The sequence below is a fragment of the Rosa rugosa genome, chromosome 2, assembly GCF_958449725.1.
Source record: "Rosa rugosa chromosome 2, drRosRugo1.1, whole genome shotgun sequence".
NCBI classification, from domain to species: Eukaryota; Viridiplantae; Streptophyta; class Magnoliopsida; order Rosales; family Rosaceae; genus Rosa; species Rosa rugosa.
In genome coordinates this window covers 35,262,646-35,287,173 of record NC_084821.1, presented here as the reverse complement: position 1 = coordinate 35,287,173, position 24,528 = coordinate 35,262,646, and the positions used below count along the sequence as shown (strand labels likewise).

The window sequence follows — 24,528 nt, the reverse complement described above, 5'->3', positions numbered from 1 at the left end:
GATAATTAAATAAACCAATAATTTCAAAATAAATGCATGCATCATTTACTTAAAAACAAAAGTCCACTCACAGTACTATTCTGACGATCACGTATACAAGTTCCTTCATCGAGCCAGGGCTCGGTACGACATCCTGTACACGATTATATTCCGTGAATAATTATTCAACAATTTAATATAATTCCTAAACTCAATTCCTCATAAATTACATCTCCCATTCTCCTCGGATTCAGCCCAAATTATACCACTAATACCAATTCGTTAATTTAAAGGTTCCAAGGCAGAACCGAGAGATATCCGACGGTCGGATTCTCGTAATTCGGTAATCGAAACCCTAAACTTCAGAAATTCATAATTAATTCCAAGTTTCTCCAAAAAATTACCAAACTTCACATACAAGCTCTACATAATTTATAGGATTTAACTAGCTAAAAAAATATATATATATATATAGAATTTAAATTACTGTTTAAAAGTCACCACTGTTCACGCTTGACACTGTTCACGCATGGCACTGTTCATGCGCCGGCCAACTCCTCATCCGGCCACCAAATTTCAACCACATAATCATCTCAACATTCTAAGCATTTTTCATAACTGTGACCAAGTGAGAAAATACCTTGAAGTGCTCCAATTTTGCCGATGAACACAAACCCGAAAATCTCCAAACCCACCAATTTGGAAATCCTTCAAATTCACCTTCCAAACGTGGAAATTTCAGCTAGAAGTCTTGAGGGAAGATGATCAGTGACTCGAGGCGCTCCTAATAGAACCAATTTTCCCGCCGGAGATAGCCGAAAACTGGAGAATTTCACCGGAGAAGCAAATTGCTACAGTAACAATGATTGCATAAATTCGGGGTTTTCCGGCCAAATCACCGATACCCACTGATACCATCGTATAGAGGAGGAAGAGACGGTCCAAGGACAACTGGAATCACATCAATCGGACGCCGGACGGTGAAGAAATCGGAAAAAGAAAAAGGGAGGGCGACGCGGGGAAGAGGAAGAGGAGAGAGAGAGAGGGTCAGGGTAAGTTCTGAAATGGGAACTTACCTCGGTAAGTTTCCTTATATATAGAGAGTTACCATGAACAGTAAATTTACATTTTCACTTATAACTTTCACATACGAACTCCGATTTTTACGCACCACATATGCACGCGCTCGGTTTAACGTCCTCTACGACTTCCATGAAGAACATTTTCCCAAATTTTGACCCGAACAAAAAGTCAACTTTTAGGGCCACTAAAGTTGCTGAAAAAGAGTAAAAGTAAAACAAATTACCGTTTACTGTCCAAATGACTAGTAATCCAGTGAATTTGGGTTCGGGACGTTACAATTTCCTTGCAGTTGCGATGTTTGATTACTGACAGAAGCTGATCTTATTGTTATGCTGATTGAAACTTGGCAGGAGGAAAAGGTGAAGGGGTTGAAAACTACTCCACCATAAGGGAATCCCATCTCATCGTATAGATTCTGGATTCATCATTTTAGTAAACTCGATCAAATCTACCAGATCTACCGAAGTATTGTCCATAAGCTAGAGTTTTTTTTTTTTTTTAATAAAAAATCAGCCCGAACAAGAACCCAGAAATCCCAACCTGACAAGAACAAAGCTTGCCCCAGTTCCATAGAGAGGGGGCCATCTGCATTCTGAAGAAGGCTTCCATCTGCGAGAGGTACGTTGTTTTATTTGTTAATTGTTGTAGCTGTGTTATTCCCTGGTTGCCGTAGTCCTTTCTAATTTACCGTCATTTATCCAAAATATATAAGAGAAAACTATGCCACGCATTCAGTCAAGTCTGTCACCGCGAAGTTATAGTTAAGGTGGATCTCTCTCCTTTTAATAAGGTTGGTCGGAAACACTGTGTTTAGAATTGGGTGGCGACTTGTGTGGTGTAGTAGCGAGAAATTACATGAGTGTTCCCCTATTGAACAGAATGCACGCATAGGGTCTGTGTTTGACGCAAAGCTTAGGCTTCCGCTCAGGCAAGGCATAGTGAAGCACGCAGAAGGTAATCAGTGCATCAACATGGCTCCTTTAGAGCAAGTTCACCCGTTGGGTCACCAGCTTACCTACTATTCACTGTTTTTTAGTGTTTATTTTCACTCTCTGGGTCACGGGCACAGTTTCCAATAAGACTTGGTCACCAGGTCAGCTTGCAGGTCACCAGGGTGACCCAGAAAGTGACCCAGGGTGAGAAAGTGACCCAGGGTGACCTGGGGCACGAAATACACTGTGGCTTGACCCAGAGAGTGAAAATACACATAAAAAGTAGTGAATAGTAGGTGACCGGGTAACCCACGGGTGGACTTGCTCTTAGGTACTTGAATATTTCCCAACTAGTCCATTCCATCTGGTAAATGTTTTTTTTTGGATTAGAATTATAGTTTAGAGTATAATATAAGGGAAGTGAAATCTATATTCCTCATTTTACAATTCACACTCCATGATTCTTCTTATAGTATCTTAACATCACATTTTTTTACATCCACTTTACAAAAAGACAAACCTTAAGATACTAAAAAAAGAAACATTTAGTGTGGATGGAAATATAAGTATTTGCTGGACTTCTAGTTTTGTAGTGTTTCATACGTCTTCTAGATGTTTCATTTAGGTTGCATGTTCTTTGTATTGGGCCATGTTTTGTATTTCTTAGATCAGTCATTAAATTAGACTTTTAGGGGTCGTTTGTTACTTGGGGTAATTTTGGACCTCTCTACTTTTAATAAGGTTGGTTGGAAACACTGTTTTTAAAATTGTGTCCCTTGGGTCGCGACTTGTGTGGTGTAGTCGCGAGAAATTGCATGAGGTGTTCCTCTGTTGAACAGATGCATAGGGTTTGTGTTTGATGCAAAGCTTAGGCTTCTGCTCAAGGCATAGTGAAGCAAACAGAAGGTAATCGGTGCATCAACATGATTATTCTGATATATTTGGCTCCTTTAGGTACTTGAATATTTCCCAACTGATCCAGTCCATCTGGTAAACGTTTTTTTTTGTTGGATCAGAAATATAGTTTAGAGTGCAATATAAGGGAAGTGAAATCCACATTTTTCATTTTACAATCCGCACTCCATGTTTCTTCTTTGAGAAAAATTCAGTGTCAGTGCCCAAATTCTAGTGCCAAGGCCAATTTGATACCCAAACTCTCAACTATGCCAATGTGATACCTGATGTCTTATTTTGATATCGACGTGATACCTCCGTTCAATTTCCATAACGGCTCCGTCAAATTGATAATGTGGCAAGCACGTGGGGACAAAAAAAAACATGAGTGTGGATTGTAAAATAAGGAGTGTGAATTTCACTCCCTTAATTTTAAACATTGAAAAACCCCTTTTGGAAACAATAGAGATATGTAAGAACAAACAATTTTTATTGGAAACATTCCTCTAAATGAATAGAGTTGTTCATTAATCCATGAATAGGATCCATATAGGCCTGTCCCATAGATCTGTACATCTTGATTGCAAAACAGTTTATGGAAAAGAATCGGAAAGAAAACAAACAACTAAACATTAATCGTGGATCAAATAAAAGCCCTCTCGATGACTTGTTTAAGAATTGAAAGAGGAATCTCATGTAAATACCATGGAATAAGGTTTGCTGGTGAGAGAATATTTTCTAATTCTTTGTTTTGAGTTGGTAATTCTCGAGTAGACGATACTTAGTTGAGAACCATTCTTCAGAGACAAACAAAGTACAAGGAGATGCAAAACGACATAATTTTGCTTTCCATTAGAAAGTCAGCATCGCTACTATTTATTTATTGCCTGTGCTGATCTTATAATTCTTGTCTACTTCAGTTACTCTAGTCGTAGTCTCTTGTATTGTGTCTGAGAGGTACTCAAAGAAACTCTGCAATTAATCTACAGTTTATTGCTCTTAACACTTTGTCTCTTGTCTCTTTCCTGGTAAACCCAGCCTCTCTATAGAAAGGCAGATTATTCTAAGAGCTTTGAATGATAACTTTATGAGGACCATTATGCAGCACTATATAATTAAATTGGATGATATTATTGATCTTTTATATGGTTTTTGATGGATGAATGAATTAATATATTTATATTAATCTATACAATTTATATGTATTATTATAATAATTCTTGTGTGAGAGGCTTATGCCTCAACATCTAATGCTTATGAGGTGCAAGGTTTACGACTACACGATTAAAAACACTTCTCCATACTGCCTTAGGTCCCGCTCTGTGATATCCGAACTAAGGATATTCTAGTCCCACGTGACCCATTGAAAACTGTTTTTAATTTCTCCTACAATGAGATTTTTATAGAAGCAAAATATGTGCATTTCTTTTCGTTTTCTTGCTGTTGTCTCCAGCGATATATTATATATAGATGTTATCATCCTTTTTTTTAAAAAAAAAAAAGGTGTAAGAACTTGTTTTTGCCTTGCCTGACAATTCTGATTGCCTTTTCTGTCAACCTTATGTGACAATGATTCATTCACCTTCATATAATTTGATTCTTCTGGATTGCAAGGTAGTCAAGATTCAAATGTGGTTCAACTTTACATGTGAAGGCCAATTGATCACTCTGGAATATTAGAGATGGTAAAGATTCTCTCTATTTTAGATCATTTACAAATAGCTGAACATACTTGCTCTTCATACATATAACTGGAATTTGGTTTGCTCCGCAATTTTGGTTACTTTTTCTTTTCCTTTCCAAAATTTCTCCTTTTTTTTTCTTTTCATTTCTTGAGATTAATTTTGTCGTATCAGTCTTGAAGTGTATCATACAAAATAAAATTTATTTGCTAATTTAGCTTCAGGTGTAAGGTGGCCAAATTAGTATCAATGCAATGCCAAATAAGAAAGAATCCAATATTCTAGGCATTCTGATATGTTTAATATCAAGATCAAAAGTTGCTGATGGCAGTCCCTGGACATGCTAAAATCTGTAGTCCATGTACATTTGATTTTTTTTTGGTTTTCAAAAGAAATATGCTTTACTAAGACAAAAATTTTAGTTCAAAGATTGGAGAGAAGTATTATGCGCTAAAGATAAAAAATACAAAAGTGGACACAGCTCAGCACACACAACTAGAAAGAACTAACTGATCGCAGCACACACAGCATGAAAAGCTACTGATATAGAAGCCCAGAAAGAGGACCAATTTTTATTCCACAACTCCTCCACCACTGACTCTATACTCGAAGATCTACTTCTTTCAACCAAGACTCTAGTTCCACAGTGTTTTTTTCCCTTCTCCCTCTAAAGCCCCTAAAACTTGCCCTTAGCAGAGACTAGCAGCCCTCTGGTGGATCCTAGACCATTCCAGCTTCCAGAAAAAAGTCTTGACTAAAGCTGTTGAGCGATTTGACAGTGAATCAAGACAAGGTCAGAGCTGTAGTCAATATACATAGATACAAGGTCGGAGGTCTCGGTAATATGCTAGAGTATAATTACTGTATTTGACAGAAAATTGATAAGATATATTATCCTTCTGATATTTTCATTAAATGTAAGTTGGATTTTTGCTGAAAATTTCCCGTACTTGAAGTACACTTAAAATCGTAAGATTACATTTATTGATTCAAGAAATTGTAATCCCACTTTAACATTTAAAATACACATTGTGTATGGGTCCATCTGGTTTAAATTAGGGGTGTGAATTGTTCTGAATTCTTTTTAATACTTTTTTTTTTTTTTTTCCACATGCCTTAAATTACTCCAGCAGATGAGTATAGATTATGATAATCGCCGTATTTGATCAATTGTATTATTCTTTACTGCTTTGGTTTGATCTTTTCAGGCGGACGGCAAGAGTAAGAACACGATTAATAAGTTGCCAGATCATGTAATCTCATCCATAGTTGCACTTATGACAATAAAAGATGCAGTGTATACTAGCATGATATCCCATCAGTGGAAGGACTCCTGGAAGCATCCAATACTTTCAAGGCCAAATCTTGAATTTGACATTCCAAACATTTTCGGAACCAAATTATATGGCCAGCTCTTTAATGAATTTGGAGATAAGTATATTCATAGGTTTGGTCAGTTTGAAGGAAAAGTCTTTGTAGGACGTGTGAATGAATTTTTGAAGCTCTACCATGGTAAGAAGGTCGACTCTTTCAAAGTGTCATTCCCTTTAGATGGAGTTTATAATGCCGTCCTAGATAAATGGATTCTTTTTGCAATTAGAAAGGGAGCTCAAGTGCTTGATCTTCAATTATTATGTTGCGGCCTTCTAGAAACAAATTTTTTTTATGTTTTCCCTCACTGGTTCCTCTCAGGATCTCTAAAGCATTTGTCATTGCTAAGGTGTGTTCTAAGACCTCCTCCTGATTTTGCCAGATTCAATGAGTTAACAACTCTTTCTCTGAATAATGTTATCATTGATGAAGAATTTGTGGCACATCTATCCTCTGTTTGTTTGTGCCTTACAAGATTGACCTTAAGGGAGTGCAGTGTGGGTTCGTGTCTTATTCTTGGGGATCCATTACTTTGTTTGACTGAGTTGAAAGTGCTCCAATGTAGTGATTTAGCCAAACTGGAGATTCACTGCAAAAATATTACCTCCTTGGAATATGAAGGACTTGCAGAGACTTCTTACATAAAAACAAAATGTTTAGCAAGAATTTTTTGGTCTGATAGGTCTTTCAATGATTCATCACTTCATGCACTAACCCAACTTGCCTCGTGTCCTGGGCTAGAGTGTCTTCATCTGCGGCTTTGGTTTTCGGTGGTGAGTTAATATTTATACTGAGTGCATGTCAATTTATGTTTGCATAATTTAAATGTGAAATTTCTTTGCAGGAAGAAATACCCGAAAACGTACAAACATTTACAAACCTCAAGCAACTGCACTTGGATCTGTTTTCACCGCACTTGAATGTTAGTGGTGTTCTGGTTATAATCAAGGCTGCACCTCTTTTGGAAGAATTTGTATTAATGGTTAGTAAAAATCCCTAAACCCTAACCTGTGAACGAATCTCTCAATGCAGTCTTTGTACTTTTGTAGTAAAATATATAACTCACATTACATTGAATGCCCAGTATAACCTGCTAATATGGCTATCGTAGGTACGGGCATCTATTCACAACGAGGTGAGAAGTATCAGGAGGAAGATGAGCATTCTTGCTAGATTCTCACATCTTTGTTTGAGGAAAGTTAAGATTCATGGTTTCCAAGGTAGATGGTACGAAATATCAGAAAGAACAAGAATGTTTAGGGAATATCTTGTTATCTTTGATCTCTACGAACAGAGCATATATACATCTACAAAACTCTACTATTACAAAAACAATATCCCTAAAATAAGACATGATTCAAGCCAGCTTTTCGGGGTGTGTCGGCCACCTTTGTCGGTCCAACACTCCCCCTCAAGTTGGTGCATACAGATCACGGATGCCCAACTTGTCAAGTGAGTCATAAAAGGCTTTACTCGATAGAGCCTTTGTAAGAATATCCGCCAATTGCTCTTCAGTAGGAACGAAGGGAAACAAAATGACCTGTGCATCCAGCTTCTCTTTAATGAAGTGTCGATCTACCTCTACATGTTTCGTACGATCATGCTGAACTGGATTATGAGCAATTTCAATTGCAGCCTTATTATCACAATAAAGCGGCATAGCCTTTTTTTGTATGAACCCCAAATCTCTTAACAAATTTCTCAACCACAACATCTCACAAAGTCCTCGGGCCATTCCTCTATATTCTGCTTCTGCACTGGAGCGAGCCACCACCTTTTGTTTATTGCTCTTCCAAGTAACCAAATTACCACCCACAAATGTGAAGTAGCCCGAAGTAGACCTGCGATCTGTAATATTACCTGCCCAGTCTGCATCTGTATATCCGGAAACATCCAAGTGACTGTATTTTGAAAAAATTAATCCCTTCCCTGGAGCAGACTTTAAATACTGCAAAATACGAAATACAGCATCCATATGGGCTTCACTGGGATTATGCATAAACTGACTCACCACACTAACTGCATAAGCTAAATCTGGTCTAGTGTGGGATAAATAAATCAACCGTCCAACTAACCTCTGGTATCTCCCTTTATTTGTAGGTACTTGATCTATATACTCTGCTAACCGATGGTTCTGCTCGATAGGAGTAGCAGCCGGTTTACAATCAAGCATACCTGTTTCTGCCAGCAAGTCTAGGACATACTTTCTCTGACTCAACACAATACAATCCTTGCCATGAGCAACTTCAATTCCCAAGAAATATTTCAAATTACCCAAATCTTTCATCTCAAATTCAGAGGACAATTGACATTGTAACCTTTGAATTTCCTCAATGTCATCACCTGTCACAACCATGTCATCAACATAAATAATCAAGGCAGTCACTTTACCACACCGATGTTTAAGAAACAAGGTATGATCTGAATTGCTTTGTCGATACCCAATTTTCTTCATGAACTTGGTAAACCGGCCAAACCAAGCTCTGGGAGACTGCTTCAAGCCATAAAGCGACTTCTTCAATTTGCACACCACCTGTTCTCCAGTGGAAGTACCATATCCAGGAGGCAAATCCATATAAACTTCTTCATGCAGATCACCATGCAAGAATGCATTCTTAACATCAAACTGTTGCAAAGGCCAATCAAGATTAGCAGCTAATGAGAGAAGTACCCGAATTGTGTTAATTTTGGCCACTGGTGCAAATGTCTCATCATAATCCACTCCATACTTCTGAGTATAACCTTTAGCCACTAATCTCGCCTTGTACCGATCCACTGAACCATCCGAATTATGTTTCACTGTATACACCCACCGACAACCAACTGTCTTCTTCCCTGGTGGTAATGACACCAACTCCCACGTGCAATTCTTCTCAAGAGCATCCATCTCGGCTGTCATTGCTTTCATCCACTTCTCATCCTTCATGGCATCCTGCACTTTACTAGGAAGAGACACAGAAGATAATTGATTCACAAAGGCTACATATGGTTTAGATAACCTATGGGTTGACACATAATTAGCAACAGGGTATTTAGTCTTAGCACTTAGAGTAGGTTCATAGTGTTTCGGAGGTTGACCACGGGTTGAACGACTGGGTAAGGTTTTGATAGGAACACTACCTGACACAAAAGGACTTTTAGACAAGGAAGGATTGGGACATACCTCGGGTGATGATTGAGCAGGTGAGACCGCTGTAGAGGAAGGAGAGACTGAAGAATTGTCTAAAACACCATCTGAAGACGGCAGAACATCATCCTCCACTTGATCAAAAATTGTCTCCCCAGCCGACTGGTCAGACTGATCCGGTTGACCAGTTGGTAATACATTGCTCAAAGCTTCTTCTCTGGATGAACCCCTGTTTTCCCTATTTTCCTTCTCAATATTAGACGATGGGTCCTCCAACTCTGAGAACTCATATGCTAGACACTCATTTTGCCTATTAGACAAATCTTCATAATAACAAGACTTCTCCCCCTTACTAGGAGTCACAGGAGGCAAGAAATAACAAACATCTTCACTGAAAGTAACATCCATGGTAACATAAAACTTCTGGGATTGAGGGTGATAACATTTGTAACCTTTCTGATGGGATCCATACCCAACAAACACACACTTAAGGGCTCTAGCATCCAATTTTGTCCTTTGATTTTTATACAAATGAACATAGGCAACACAACCAAAGACACGAGCAGGAAGGGTATTAGATGATGGGATAGAAACATAGTTAGACAAGACCTCAAGTGGAACACAACCTTGAAGAGGAGCAGATGGAAGGCGATTGATAAGATGAGAAGCACACAAAACAGCTTCTCCCCAAAGGTACTTAGGCATGTTAGCACTAAGCAAAAGAGATCGAGCCATATCCAAAAGGTGACGATTTTTCCGTTCAGACACCCCATTTTGCTCTGGTGTCTGTGGACAGGAAGTTTGATGGATTATGCCATGGTGTTGGAAATATTCATGAAAAGAATGATTAATAAACTCACCCCCATTATCGGAACGAAAAACCTTAACATGAGCATCATATTGAGTACGAACAAGACTATGAAATGCTGTAAAGGCAGAGAAGACAGAATCTTTGGACTTAAGTAGAACCACCCAAGATAATCGGGTAAAGTCATCGATGAATAACACAAAATATCGCATTCCAGAAAGGGTAGAATGTTTAGAAGGACCCCACAAGTCTGAATGAATTAACTCAAAAGGCATAGTACTAGAATGAAAGCTCGAAGGATAACTAGACCTATGACTCTTAGCCAAAGCACAAGTTTCACAATGCAAGCTAGAATCACTTATTCCAAAAAATAACGAAGGCATGGACTTCTTCATAACTCCAAAAGATGGGTGACCCAAACGCCTATGCCACAACCATAACTCACTCAGTCGATCAGAACTCGATGTCAGGGCTAAAGGTTGTTCTGGTTCTTGTGTTTGTCCTGCGTACATGCAATCCAAATGAAACAGTCTCCCCCTCAGGTCTCCCTTGCCCATGATCACCCGATTGCATAGATTCTGAAAAACAACATACATTGGATAAAAGGTTACTGAGCACTTATTCTGTGAATTCAATTGAGATACAGATAACAGATGATGAGACAACGAGGGTACATAAAGGACATCATGTAAAACAATGGATGGTGTAACTTGAATAGACCCAATACCTAAGACCGGAAAAGACACACCATTTGCATTAGAGACATGAGATATAGAAGGAGATGACATAGACACAAAGAAAGACTTGTCGTAGGTCATATGATCAGACGCACCAGAATCAATTATCCATGTATCACTACCAGTAAAGTCAGAAATATGTAAAGCAATACCAATTTTACCTCGAGTTTCCTTAGTCAAGGAAACATTACCCTTAGATAGGTCTTGCCCTTCGACACCATAGAAATCAGGTTCTGGCACCATTTGGATTGCTGCTTTGCCTCTCTGACCTCTACTTCCTCCAGTATTACTTCCTCCTCTCCAACCGGAATTGTTAGAATTAAACCTTCGCAGCTTAGGGCATTCATTCTTGAAATGACCAACTTCCTTACAATAGTTGCAAGTCATTTGGTTATTAACCGGAGCTAGCCCTCGGCTATAATTCTGATTCTGTTGGTACACCTGGCTCCGAGGTCGATAGTGACTTAGAGATGGAACATGAGATGAACTCCCATACTGAGGAGACAAAGATTGAGGTGATCTAGCCTGGACTGCTAAAACTGAAATGTCAGTATGAAGACCCTTGGCAGCAACTTTGTTGGCTTCATCTTTTCGAATATAAGTAAAGGCTTGCTCCAACATTGGAGGAGTTGCAAGACGCAATAACTCATTCTTTGCCCCTTCGAAATGAGGATCGAGACCAGCAAGAAAGACATGAACACGCATCTTATCTTGCTCACTCCTGTAGGTAGTGATGTCTGCTTCACAAGTCATAGGATTAGGATTTCTCTGATCAAGCTCCTGCCAGATTGTCTTCAAATTTGCATAAAATGTTGCAACAGGCTGTCCACTTTGAGTTATTTTGAAAGCTTTGACATTTAATTCATGAACACGGGCAAAGTCACTTCCATCATAATAAGTAGCAGCAACAGAGTCCCAAATTGCTCTGGGAGAATCAAAATTAGCAAATAACTGCATTACCTCTGGAGTCATTGCTTTTAGAAGAATTCCCATCACGTTAGTATTTGCCGTGTCCCATTCATCAGCTTTTGGTCCTGCAGCAGGTCTTGCAGAGCTACCAATAACATAACTCCACTTTCCAATCCCTTGAATATGGATCTTCATAAGCCTGTGCCATAACTGATAATTTGTGCCATCAAGCTTGACGCCAAAGCTTGAGTTATCTGTTACATTTTGAACAATCACAACTTCACGAGCCACAGATGTAGCTCCTGTAGCCGGAGGGTCACTTATGATCAAATCCACCATCTTTTTTTTTTTTTTTTTTTTTTTGAATAAATAAATTGGTGAGAATCTAAATTCTCAAACTTTTCGGAGGCCTTGATTCCCTGAACTCAAAGTATAGTATGAGACTCTGAGTTTGTTCACTGCTTGACTTCTCCAATTTTCTCAATTCCAGAATCCCACAAAAAACTTCCGAGTCTCCAATTTTCCTTTACAAAAAACACATCTTCTTCTCACTCTTTCAGGCTTTTAAACCCAAACCCAAAAAACGTCCGAGTCGACTGGCTCAGTGGCTTGTCGTCCTCCCCAAGATCGTCGACTCGTTCACCATCACCAACCTCAACGTCTCCTGACTGTCCTCCTCCCGCCAGTCCCTCACCGGCACCTGGTTCGTTGGCTTCGACGTCTTCAAAGGGGTGGTGGCGCAGTTGGCTAGCGCGTAGTCAACGGTCCTAAGGTCGAACGGAGGGCAGGTAGCCTCGGGCGGAGCGGAGCGTGGACTCTTTGGCGGTTGTTTAGATCTGGGGTGGCGGGATCGGCGGTCTTTTGGCGGTGAATACCCAGTGGCGGCTTCGCTGGGTTATTCTGATCTTCGATCGGATCTGTTTGCTTCGGTCGGATTCGGGCAGCTTTACTTAGATCGAGGATGGGGTGGTGCACCTTGCCGGAGTGGGGATGGTGCGCTGCTGTGCGGACTGAGGTGTTTGCAGGCGGAGAGCTGGCAGTGGGCTGGTCGATGCTCGGTGCTCGGAGACTGGAGCTGGTGGTCGGTGCTCGGAGTGGAGCTGTGGTGTGGCTGCTGGAATACGAGCCCGCGGTCTCCACCAAGGAATGGAGCTGCAGAGCCAGAAAGGAACCAGTGCCAGAAAGCCAGAAAAGAGGACGAAGTGGTGGCCGACGTCGGTGTGTCCAGTGAGGGCTTTGTGCTCTTCTTGAGAAAAACCAGGTACTCAAAAGAACCCGATCTGTATTAATCAAAAGAACCCAAAATACAAAAGAAAAAACACAGAGGAACAGATTGATCTCTGCTCTGATACCATATCAGAAAGAACAAGAATGTTTAGGGAATATCTTGTTATCTTTGATCTCTACGAACAGAGCATATATACATCTACAAAACTCTACTATTACAAAAACAATATCCCTAAAATAAGACATGATTCAAGCCAGCTTTTCGGGGTGTGTCGGCCACCTTTGTCGGTCCAACACGAAATTGAGTTGGCCATTTGCATTCTGAAAATTGCTAAAAAGATGGAGATAATGGTAATCGATCCTATTGGAAAATACTATGCTGGTGTTGGAGAATGGAAGGACATGAATGATTCAAGATATTCGTATGAAGAGGAGGCTGTTGTTCAGGTCGAAGAGGCCGTGGGTGAGGCTAGGGAGGACACCGAGGCCATGGAGGTGGAGGAGGCTGTGAAAAAGGCTGAGGCTGTGGATGAGACGGGGGACAAGGATGGTTGGGAAGAAAGAGGTAGGGCATTTGTCGAAAAAAATTTACGTCAAGTGATGACTGATGCTCAAGTTATAGTTCTGTGATGATCATGGGTCAGCTTTTCACTCAAAAAAAATAATGGTCATTGGTCAGGCAGTTTTTTTTTTTTGATCAAGATGTGATTTCATTCATCAAAACAACTACATCAAGGAGTATATAGTGGCCTCATTAAACCCACCACAAGTCGGTTGGGAAGAGTACCACACTCCATTTCAAAGCCTCAATTACAAGGACTCATCAACTATAATTCGACGCAACCAATCCGGCGTCATTCTCCACCAATAAGTTGGAAAAGCTAGAGATAATGCTACTTTTGCCACACAATGAGCGGCATTATTACACTCCCTAGGGGTATAACCCCAACTACAAGACTGAAAAAAAAACTTAACAGATATTTGGCTTCATCAACTAATGCACCGTCTGGGCTGAGGTCTTCCTGATCAGAATTTAATGCCATAAACACGTTCTGAGCATCTCCTTCTATTTCCAATCGAGTGAACCCAGCTTGGAGACAGAAATGTAACCCATTTATCAAGGCTAGGAACTCACATGTTTGTGGACTCACAAAACCCACTGTCGGAACTGCTAAAACCCCAATACACGTGCCTTGCTCATCTCTGCACACTGCCCCCGTACCAAAGATCCCCTTACTGACCTCCAGTGCCCCATCAAAATTAAGCTTAATTATACCCTCCCTTGGTTTCACCCATCTGCGTTGTTGATCCCTAACCAGCCCCAATGCTTGGGACCCACTACTGCCCAGACCATCATTGCCTTCCTTTTTTCCGCAATTAACATAAAATTCCCACCAAGCTGCAGCCTTCATGATTATCTCCTCAGCACCCAACCCTTGCATGCCATGAATTCTCTGATTACGCTCGTGCCAAAGTTGCCAAGCTACCACGCCAAACTAGGCAAGATCATTCTCCCTAGCCACCGTAGCTACATGCAAGAATAGCCCAAAAAAATCTCTCTCCTTCCACACTTTTGCCACATCAACCAAGAAAGTATACCTCCATACCTTACGAGCAATTGAGCATTCCCACAGTGCATGAAGCACACTTTCTTCCATGTAACCACAGCCCTCACACCTCCCACTTCTACACACTCTCCGTTTCATCAGATTATCCGCGCAAGGGAGAAAATTATTACATGCCCTCCATAAAAAGACTTTGATCTTATTAGGGAGATTTAAACCCCAAAGTAATCTCCACCCTTGAGCGGTACGACCAGTATCACTTACAGACCACTCCAGGCCATCTCTTCTTGATTTTTCTTGAGCTGCAACCCAATAACCAGACTTGACAGAGAATCTACCATTTTTATTATAGTGCCAGACCAAACGATCCAAGCCTCCACTCTTAGGCAGGGGAATGGAAAGAATGACCTTTGCTTCAAACTCAAGAAACTGATTATTAATTAGCTCCACATTCCATTCATGACTAGGAGTAATGAGGTCTGAAACTCGATAATAACTAGGCAAACTAGTTGGAGATATCACCTTAAACGTAGTAGGTTGAGGGAGCCATTTATCAGTTCTCAGATTAATCAATTCCCCATTTCCCACTCTCCATCGCATCCCGAGCTCCAAAATCTCCTTACCCCAAACCAGGCTCCTCCACACCAGAGATGCACCTCTTCCTACCCTTGCATTTAACCATTCCACTTCCGGAAAATATTTCGCCCTAAGTAATCTGCCAACTAAAGAGTGTGGGGCATGCATAATACGCCAGAAAGTTTTCGCCAAGAGAGATTGATTAAACAATTCCAAGTCCCTAAACCCCAATCCGCCTTCCCACCTGCTCCGACAAAGCCTCTCCCACTTACAATTGGTCAGGCAGTTTAGGCGGATTGCTTTGACAAAAAGATATTACAAAATAAGTAATTTACCCAATTTGCTTTTTATTTTTTTTTGTTTTCCTCGTGTAAATGTTACCCTTATAATAACTATAAGGAATGACAAAAATTACATTTTGAAGTTCAATAGCATTTGATTAGGCAGATTGTTTTGACAAAAAGAATAGAGTAAAACCCACCACTAAGGTCAAAACTTTTCAAAAGACAAAATGATACTTAAAATTTTAAAAACAAATCAACTCGATATCTAATTTTTAAAAGTGATCAAAATGATACCTAAAGTTTTAAAAATAAATCAATTTGATACTTCGGTTTAATTTTTTGTAATTTTTTGTTAAAATTGATCACGTGTGGTGCAATATTTTGTGGGATTATAATAATATTTAATTAATTTAGGGTCCTACACGTGTCCTACACAAAAAACTATTTTTCAATTATTTTTTATTTTACTTTGTTAATTCTCTTCTTCTTCTTCTATCTCTACCCCTCTCTCTCTCTCTTCCCATTTTTCTTTGTTTCTTTAGAAGTTGGGAAACATCTGAACTTTATTTGTTTCTACGATCGATGGTAGAATTGAAATTGAATGGAAGATTTTTTTTATAGAGGAAGAAGATTGGGTTATAAATTATTGATGGCCCTCTGACCACAAATCACTTCAATTTTTGAGCTTGATTTTGCATTTGATTTAACAAAGAAATTAAAAAAAAATAAACTGAGATATCAAATTGATTTGTTTTTAAAACTTTAGGTATCATTTTGATCACTTTTGAAAGTTGGGTATCAAATTGATTTGTTTTTAAAAATTTAGGTATTATTTTGATCACTTTTGAAAGTTGGGTATCATTTTGTCCGGTGCAAGAAAGTTGACCCTAGTGGTGGGTTTTACTCAAAAGAATATTACAAAATAAGTAATTTTGCCCAATTTTCTTTGTATTTTTATTTGTTTTCCTTTTGTCTAAATGTCACTTTTATAAGGGAAAATGGTTTGTATGATACCTGATGGTTTGCTCCTTATAAATTTCAGTACCTCACGTTTCGAAAATATCAATACGGTATCTGTGGTTCTCAATCTAACTGAAGATAGGTACCTAGAGTTGTTATGAAGTTGCCAGCTAGCAATTTTTTAAGGGTATTTTCATCATTTTATGTCTTCATCCTCACTAATCCCAGCCATGTCCCCAATGGTAATAGATTGATGGTAGTGATCATGATCTCCTCTGCACCCGCGTCGCACCCAATCAGTCTCCCCTCCTCCTCGGGATGAAATCACCTGTCCCCAAAATCCCTATCCCAACCCTGTCCCACTTATAGTAATTTGACACGTAGCAACACTAACATCCTACTAACTCCGTCAACTCATTTAAAATTAAAATAAAAATACTGTATATTTCTCCTTCTCCTTCTCCTTCTCCGTCTCCGTCGAGGTCCAACTGAACCCAAAAGGAAAAAATTTCAAATCCAATTCATTCCCACTTACACGAGATCAAGGAGATGAAAAAACAGGCAAGAGCACTTTGATGTAGCTTCGTACATATTGTTCTTTCTTTTCTTTCAATCCCACGAAAACCAAACTAATGGTCAAGGGAATGAAATTGTATATATCAATTCAAAAGCTTTGAGTCGAAAAGGTGTGCCCACAAGTAGAAACCATCTCAAGGATCCCCAAACGTCTAAACGGTCTGCAAAAGAAATCAATTTGAAGCGTAAAACTTGAAGCTTCAATTCCTGGTCACAATGAAGAAAAAAGATTGAACCAGTTTGGGATGGAAGTGCCCAGAGTTCACTGCAGACATTCATTTTACTGTGCTTAGAGCGCAGGGTGTAGAAGGTGAGAGACAGAGAGAGGAAAAGAGAGAGGGAAAAAAAGTTTAAAATGTGAAAGGACGAAAATACCCTTAAAAAATTGCTAGTTGGCAACTTCTATAACAGAGGTAACGGCTCTAGGTACCTATCTTCAATCAACTTTCTGCAGCTACATCACGGTGGCGCCGTCGTCTGTGGTGTTCTCTTAGCTACTGTGTGGCTTAGGTTGTGTTTATTTGGGGCATGCCTGGTTTGGGCCCCGCGGTCTTTCTTTCCTTTTGGTTGTAGGTTGGCCTATTTTTTAGGTTAGAAGTTCTCAGTTTCTTTGCAAAAGAAAATAAATAAATAAATAAATAAAAGAATCTAAATTAAGGAAGAACTATAAATGCAAACAAAGCTGCTTGGAGAATAGTAACATATGCTTAGATCTAGACCTGTTTAGATTTTTCTCTTAAACTGACATAATAAAATGAAACAAATGCTGTATTATATGTACTGAAGATGGTTATGCTTATATTGAACTATAATTTTTGACAAATTAAGTAAGCTAATATCATTGCTTCCTTCTGTGAAGGTACTCAGCTCGGGATCTCTTGTAAAGATGGTACTCACATGACTTTCTTCACTGAAGATGAGTTCGCGATCATCATCAAACCCATCATCAATAAATTGGGTGAGTAGAGTGGCTTATAATATAAACTTTTGTCAAACTTTATTTCCATTTATCTCTATCTAACTACCTTAGTGGCTTAGTCATTGCATGATGAATTTTTTCACCTCTATTGCAGTGCCATTAGATCTGCGTTGTCATTTCTACAGAGTTGGGCTTTTCCCGCGGCTTCAGCTTCTGGTCTCTGTGGGTCTTTACAGCGGTAAGAGATTCTTGTAGATCACTAAAAAAGTAAAAAGTAGACACATGAAAAATTAAGTATTCAATTTTCGTGAACCAATTAATAAAAATTGATGATTCTATGACAATGGATTTGGAGAGGAATAACATTTACCAAGGAAGATGTCAATAATGTTGCAGCAATCACTAAATATCCATCTCACGGATTCCATTTTCTGAACCACACAGGAATCTTCATAGGCGCAAAACTATCATTTGGCCTTCCATTTATAACTGCATTACTAATATACAAATGGCGAAGGAGGCACTTTTCAATGTATGACAATATAGAAGACTTTCTGCAGAGTAACAATAATCTCATGCCAGTAAGGTACTCTTACTCAGAAATCAAAAAGATGGCTAGCGGATTCAAGGACAAATTGGGTGAAGGAGGCTTTGGCACCGTGTACAAGGCAAAACTCCGCAGTGGTCGCCTAGTGGCCATCAAGATTTTGAGTAAATCCAAAACAAATGGGCAAGATTTTATCAATGAGGTTGCTACTATCGGAAGGATTCACCATGTTAACGTGGTGCGATTTATAGGCTTCTGTGTTGACCGTTCAAACCGTGCACTTGTTTATGATTTCATGTCAAATGGCTCTCTTGACAAGTACATTTTTTCTCAGCAAGGTGCTATCTCCTTAAGCTGTGAGAAAATATTTGAGATTGCAGTTGGAGTGGCTCGTGGAATCCAATATCTCCATCAAGGATGTGACATGCGAATTTTGTATTCTGACCTCAAGCCTCACAACATTCTTCTTGACGAGAATTTTACTGCCAAGGTTTCTGATTTTAGATTAGCAAGGCTATACCCATGCCATTGGATAACAGCATTGTGTCTTTGACTGCAGCAAGAGGAACCATAGGATACATGGCTCCAGAGTTATTCTACAAAAACATTGGAGGTGTATCATACAAAGCGGATGTATATACTATATAGTTTTGGAATGTTAAATGGCTGGTAGAAGGAAGAACTTGAATGCAGCCATAGATCATTCAAGCGAATTTAGCCAAATGTACTTTCCTACATGGGTTTCTGATCAATTGAATCAAGGGAAGGAGATCGAAATAGGAGATGCCACTGAAGATGAAATGAAAATCATAAAGAAGATGATCATAGTGGCATTGTGGTGCATACAAATGAAGCCTATTGAACGCCCTTCAATGAGCAAAGTAGTAGAAATGCTTGAAGCAGAAATCGAGAGCCTCCAAATACCTCCAAAGCCCTTCTTATATCCACCGCAAATACCAGTAGATGATGTTGAGGACAATTTAAGTACTACTTGTGCATCAAGAATGACAGAATCTACGGAGATCATCAATTTGATTGCAGATGCAAATTAAGTGATTTTATATATGTCAATATGTGATGTTAAGGCCATGAAGTTTCTCTAGAAATTTGATAGCATAAAAACATTTTAAGTTTGAATAAATGTACGAATACAGTTAAACTTGCTTTTGATCGCTGTCTTGAACAATGATATGCAAATACAATGTCTCAAAGTATGAAAAATAAGATTTATTTGGTTCATTGCTTTGTGAATTATGATAATTTCAACACAATTTGCCATTTCTTTACATGCTTGAAAATGGGTTCACCTGAAGGGGTAATGCATTGCATAGGCAATTTTGGCTTGGAGATCCAATTACAGGGCAGTGATGATTTTGAGTAAGCTCGTAACTTCGTAAGTTACTAAATTTAGTAGACAATCAATTCCTCATGAGATTTTTTTTTTTTGAAGGCTCATAAGATTTGTTTTGAGGTATCAAAATATCAATGGTGTTTTAGGTTTTATCGCCATATGGCTGTCCTAAGTCCTAACTCCTAAGCCTTTTAATGCCATAGAATACCTATTTTGCAAAGATTCAGAAGCAGATAACCTTATCTAATTTCAACCGAAGTCATGGAAACTTAACATTTTTTTTTTGGTCAATCATGGAAACTTAACATTGGAAACACAAAGAAACATACCTGACACTGTAATTGCTTTGAAAGGGCAGTTCTACTTGCAGCATCAACATTAGCTTATGACCATCCAAGACTCCGAAGTCTAGTTCAATAGTCTGCTTCTGATTTTTCTCTTTTTCTGCAATAAATCGAAATTGTATAGTGAACATGAGAGCATAGAGATAAAAACTGAAAAAACAAGGTAACAATCAACTAAAGAGAGTGCTTTTCACAAACCCATTCCATTTCCACAATTTTGGGAAGAAGGAATAGGATAGCAAACTTGGGGTCTTCTCATTTTATCGAGAATGGGATGAACTCGGGCATGGTCTTTTCACCCAATTTACAGGAGTATATTCGTCTTTTCCCTCACTTGTCAATAATAAAAACAAAGTTGATATCAGAAATGGTCCTCAAAACTGATACCCGGACTACAAAATTGATTAGTTACGTACTCAAGCTTGGCAATTCCTTTGCCGTCCAAGGAAGGAAGGAGGTTTGGGCTTCCGAGATTTACATGCTTTTAATAGGGCTATGTTAGCTAAACAGGGTTGGAGAATTGTTCAACATCCGCATTCATTGATTGCCAGAATGTATAAGGCTAGATATTTTCCAGATTCTTCTTTTTGGGAGGCTGAACCTCATCCATCACCTTCGTTTTCTTGGCGGAGTATTTCTGAGGCTAGAAGTGTTCTAGTCAAAGGGGCACGTTGGCAAGTGGGAGATGGGAACGATATCTTGCTTTCGGACCCATGGCTACCTAGAGCGGCACCATTTCAATTATTACCGGTTCAGGGAGACAGAGATGCTCTTTGGAAGGTCAGTAACCTGTTGAATGATTAGGGTTGCAGGAATGAAGAATTGATACAACAGGTTTGTCATGTTGATGATATCCCTTTTATTTTGTCTATTCCTTTGAGTAATAGAAGGGTTCAGGATCGTTGGGTGTGGCACTTTGATTCCAAAGGGTTGTTTTCAGTTAAGAGTGCTTACAGGCTCTTAATGGAGGAGGAGATAGTACAAGCGGTGCCTTTGCAGACACAAGATTTATGGAAAAAGCTATGGTCTACCAATGTACCAGGTACGGCTAAAATTTTTCTGTGGAAGGTGTTGAACAATTGTTTACCTACTATAGATAGATTGATTGAGAAACAGGTTCCTCTGGAGATAAGGCCTTGTGTTTTATGTGGAGTGGGGGAAGAGACAATTGAACACCTATGTAGGCTTTGTCCGTATGTGAGGGGAGTGTTGGATGCCGTGCCTGGAGTAGCACGGACGGCTTACTCTTCTGCTGCTAGGTTGGTGCAGTTTTTGGAGTGGATTTGGGGTTGTGCTTCTCACTTGCCTTCCAATTTATGGGCATCTTTTGTTTATAATTTGTGGGGTATTTGGAGGGAGAGAAATAATAGTGTTTGGGATAATAAAAGTATGGAGGTGAACCAAGTTGTGCTGCTATTGTCGGCTCGTCTCCAGGAGTACCAGAGGCATCAGGGTAAGGGTCAGGGTGGAGGGAGTCTGCGAGTAGTCCCCTGGAAACCTCCATGTGCAGGGTGGGTGAAGATTAATGTTGACGGTGCATTTCATAAAGATACTGGTACTGGGGGGATTGGAGTCATTATCCGTGATGATATGGGGAAATGTTTGGGAGGTTATTATGCTCCAGTCTCTCATGTTTCTTCCCCAGAACAGGTTGAGGCATTAGCAGGGAGGGAGGCAGTCTCACTTGCTATTCAGCGAGGTCTTTCTTCGGTGATTTTTGAGACCGATTCTCTTACTCTTTTTCATGCAACAAAGCAGAGAGTCATTCCCCATACTTCCTTCATTGATCGTGTGTATGATGACATTAACTTTCATCTTCAACAGATGCCAAGTTCTTATTTTACTCATGCTTATCGTCAAGCCAATGTTGTGGCTCATACTTTAGCTCGTTTTGCTTGTTCTTCTGCTAGTTCTTTATTTTGGGGCCCAGAGCCTCCAACTTGTATTGTTGATGTACTTTCCAAGGAGTTTACCTCCTGATCTATTTGAGTTGACAGTTTCTCTCAAAAAAAAAAAAAAAAGCTTAAAGGAATGTTCTCTCTTACGTTTTATTTATCTGTTGAATTGTGGTTCTTCGCAATTGGGCAACACAGATTGTTCTTGTGGGTGCTGTTGAGGGCTACCACATTGCCAGAGAACTGCTCGAAGCGTTCATTGACCGTCACATTGCACACAGGAGACAGCTTAGATCCGTTGGAGCTTGCAGATCAGTTGACCCAGAATAATTTGTGGTTAAAGAGCTTGAGAATTAGAGACACCCTGTTCTCAAAGTTTGGCATCTTCACGCAAAAGAACCTTTTCATGTACTCAAGTCCATTTAGTAAACGTCCATTTTGAATGAGTAAGATTTAACATTTATCTGGTTCATGAGTATCAAAGGGTCCATTACCTTAGACAACCCCGCTTCTGCCCGTCTCTAACAAGATGGCAATGAACAGCTTATGTATGAGCATTTGTGGACTGGTAGATGACCAATAATTGATTTCATGCTCCAGTCCAAGATTAACAAGGGCGTCTGCCACTCAATTTTCTGGATTGACTAGCTCAAAAGTTCTCTCTTTGTTTCAAGTCTATGGGGGTAGGCTGGTAGTTGTAAACAGGTCACTTTTTAAGTGAAAATCTTTAACAAATGGCAAAACGGCAAGGAAACCAGCCAAGAAAAATAATCCATGCTTCTTGCCACAGCAGCATAGAGGAGATCGATATTAGTTTAGTAGAGTACTCACCTTTCTTCTTGTATATAAAATATTCACGTATAGCTTTGTTTTTTTGTAAGTAAATCTCATCCTAAGAAAAACTTCTCTGGTTGGACAGAATAATAACCAAGCCAAAACGAGTCAAACATAGATGTTTCAAACAGGTATTTCCGCTTAGTGGTTGAACAGCTATGTATCTAATTTCTACTATCCAGACTCCATAACAGACTGACCTTTCCAAATCAAATAACACTAAAGGGCTGAGAAGAAGTAATATGAGTTCCACCATTAGCACCCCCAGTGAGTTGTCAAACTCAACACGACATAGAAGCTATACTTGAACTCAGATACTGCTCGCAATCAGCAGTTAACAGGGAACACTAATCATTGACACACAAGAAGGTTAGGCAATACCAAATGGCTCATTAAGTATGTAATATTAGCTACTCTCTTGGTTAAGAGGATTTACCCCGCACCCTACACTATACACCCTAAGTACAAAGTCCCGAGTTTCCCACTGCATGTTATATTTGGAGGAAACTAGAGTATTCTTACTCAAAAACAGTCCACAAGTGCCCGATTCTCCTCACTCAATAATCAGCATCATTCAAATTGGGTTATAAAGACTACATCAATTATAACAAAATAACTATTTCAAACATGGATCAAATCGGAAACAACCGAAAGTCCATCCTGCTATAAGTCGGGTCACTAACCATTAAAATATCGCATTAACCTTAATCCTAAACTAATGACAATCAGAATAATAAGGTCAGAAATATCAAATTACTGAACAGAACAAACAAAAGAATTGAAGTTAAACTCTATACAGCAATTGAACCTAACCCCATCAATCTCAAGCTACTAATCTCAATAGTAAAAACTCATGCTCCTATAACCATACATATCAATATCAATAGCCTCATTTCGAAACTGTGAGAATCGAAGAAATGTAAGAACTGTGAGAGATAAAACCAGTGAACAGATGCATCACTCACTCATACAGCAACGCCGCAATCTCTACCTCCGCCGGTCATCGTCCCGGTCCCATTATTCGAAATCGTAAGCGGCACGTCACGGCACAGCACCCTCAGCAGCCGCCGCCTCAGCCTCCACCCGCCCTTCCGAAACTGAACCCTAGCCAGCAGCTTGATATTGAAACTCACCGCCCCACGCGCCGCCCTGTCCGCGTCGATCCCACTCGCCACCCTATCGTCGACGAACGAGTTCGCCGCCGAGAAAGTCGCGTTCACGGCGCTGCGGACTCTCTTTCCCTGCCGGAACGGCGGGATTCGGGTCTCGGAAATGAAGCCGGAGCGGTAGAAGACGGAGGAGCCGATCTCGTCGTACTCGATGGTCATCTTCTTGTTGGGGTTGAAGACGTCGAAGCCGACGGACCAGGTGCCGGTGAGGGACTGGCGGGAGGAGGAGACGTTGAGGTTGGTGACGGTGAAGGAGTCGACTCGGAAGTCGGGGATCTTGGGGCGGAGGATGAGCCAGATCATGAGGAGGAGGGAGCCGATGATGACGAAGAGGAAGACCATGGCGATGACGAAGCGGCGGAGGAAGGCGGAGCGTGCGGTGTACGCGTTGTAGGGGCCGCCGCGCTGGTAGACTGGGTAGTTGGGGTAGGAGCCGTTGGGCTGGCCGTTGTTGGCGGGGTAGGGCTGGGCGTAGGGCGGGGCTGGGTAGCCGGTGACGGGCCGAGAAGGGTCTGCCATTTTAGGGTTTGTGTCTGTGATTTGGGGGAATTGGGATTGGGTTTGGGTTTAAAAGCCAAAGAGAGTGAAAAGGAAGTGTGGGTTTTATAAAGGAAAATTAATCAAGTGGTTTAGTGAAGAATCTGGGGGTGAAGGAAGCTTAATCAACTTTACTCTTTTGATTTCTACTGAAATTCGTATTTTCCGGAAATGTTGAGATGAAGACGAACGGGTGCCGTCGTGCCTCTGCGGGAATATGAC

The 24,528-nt window shown here is 40.1% G+C and overlaps 3 protein-coding genes and 1 pseudogene across 3 annotated transcripts; 2 read left to right on the top strand and 2 right to left on the bottom strand.

The window, feature by feature from the left end:
* The first annotated feature begins 1,643 nt into the window (after nt 1–1,643).
* On the top strand, nt 1,644–15,319 carry LOC133732441 (F-box/FBD/LRR-repeat protein At5g22660-like). The gene is made up of 7 exons (XM_062159989.1): nt 1,644–1,680; nt 4,503–4,573; nt 5,779–6,714; nt 6,786–6,923; nt 7,053–7,177; nt 13,052–13,428; nt 15,173–15,319. The coding sequence occupies exons 2-6, from the start codon at nt 4,571–4,573 to the stop codon at nt 13,377–13,379; spliced, it is 1,530 nt and encodes a 509-aa protein (XP_062015973.1). The 5' UTR covers nt 1,644–1,680; nt 4,503–4,570; the 3' UTR covers nt 13,380–13,428; nt 15,173–15,319.
* On the bottom strand, nt 13,643–14,161 carry LOC133730679 (uncharacterized). The gene has a single exon (XM_062158228.1). It carries the CDS (start codon nt 14,159–14,161, stop codon nt 13,643–13,645), a length of 519 nt encoding a protein of 172 aa, XP_062014212.1.
* A 2,773-nt stretch (nt 15,320–18,092) lies between the features above and the next one.
* On the top strand, nt 18,093–19,280 carry LOC133733940 (rust resistance kinase Lr10-like; annotated as a pseudogene).
* Nucleotides 19,281–23,242: 3,962 nt separating this feature from the next.
* On the bottom strand, nt 23,243–24,528 carry LOC133731648 (NDR1/HIN1-like protein 10). The gene has a single exon (XM_062159038.1). It carries the CDS (start codon nt 24,286–24,288, stop codon nt 23,566–23,568), a length of 723 nt encoding a protein of 240 aa, XP_062015022.1. The 5' UTR covers nt 24,289–24,528; the 3' UTR covers nt 23,243–23,565.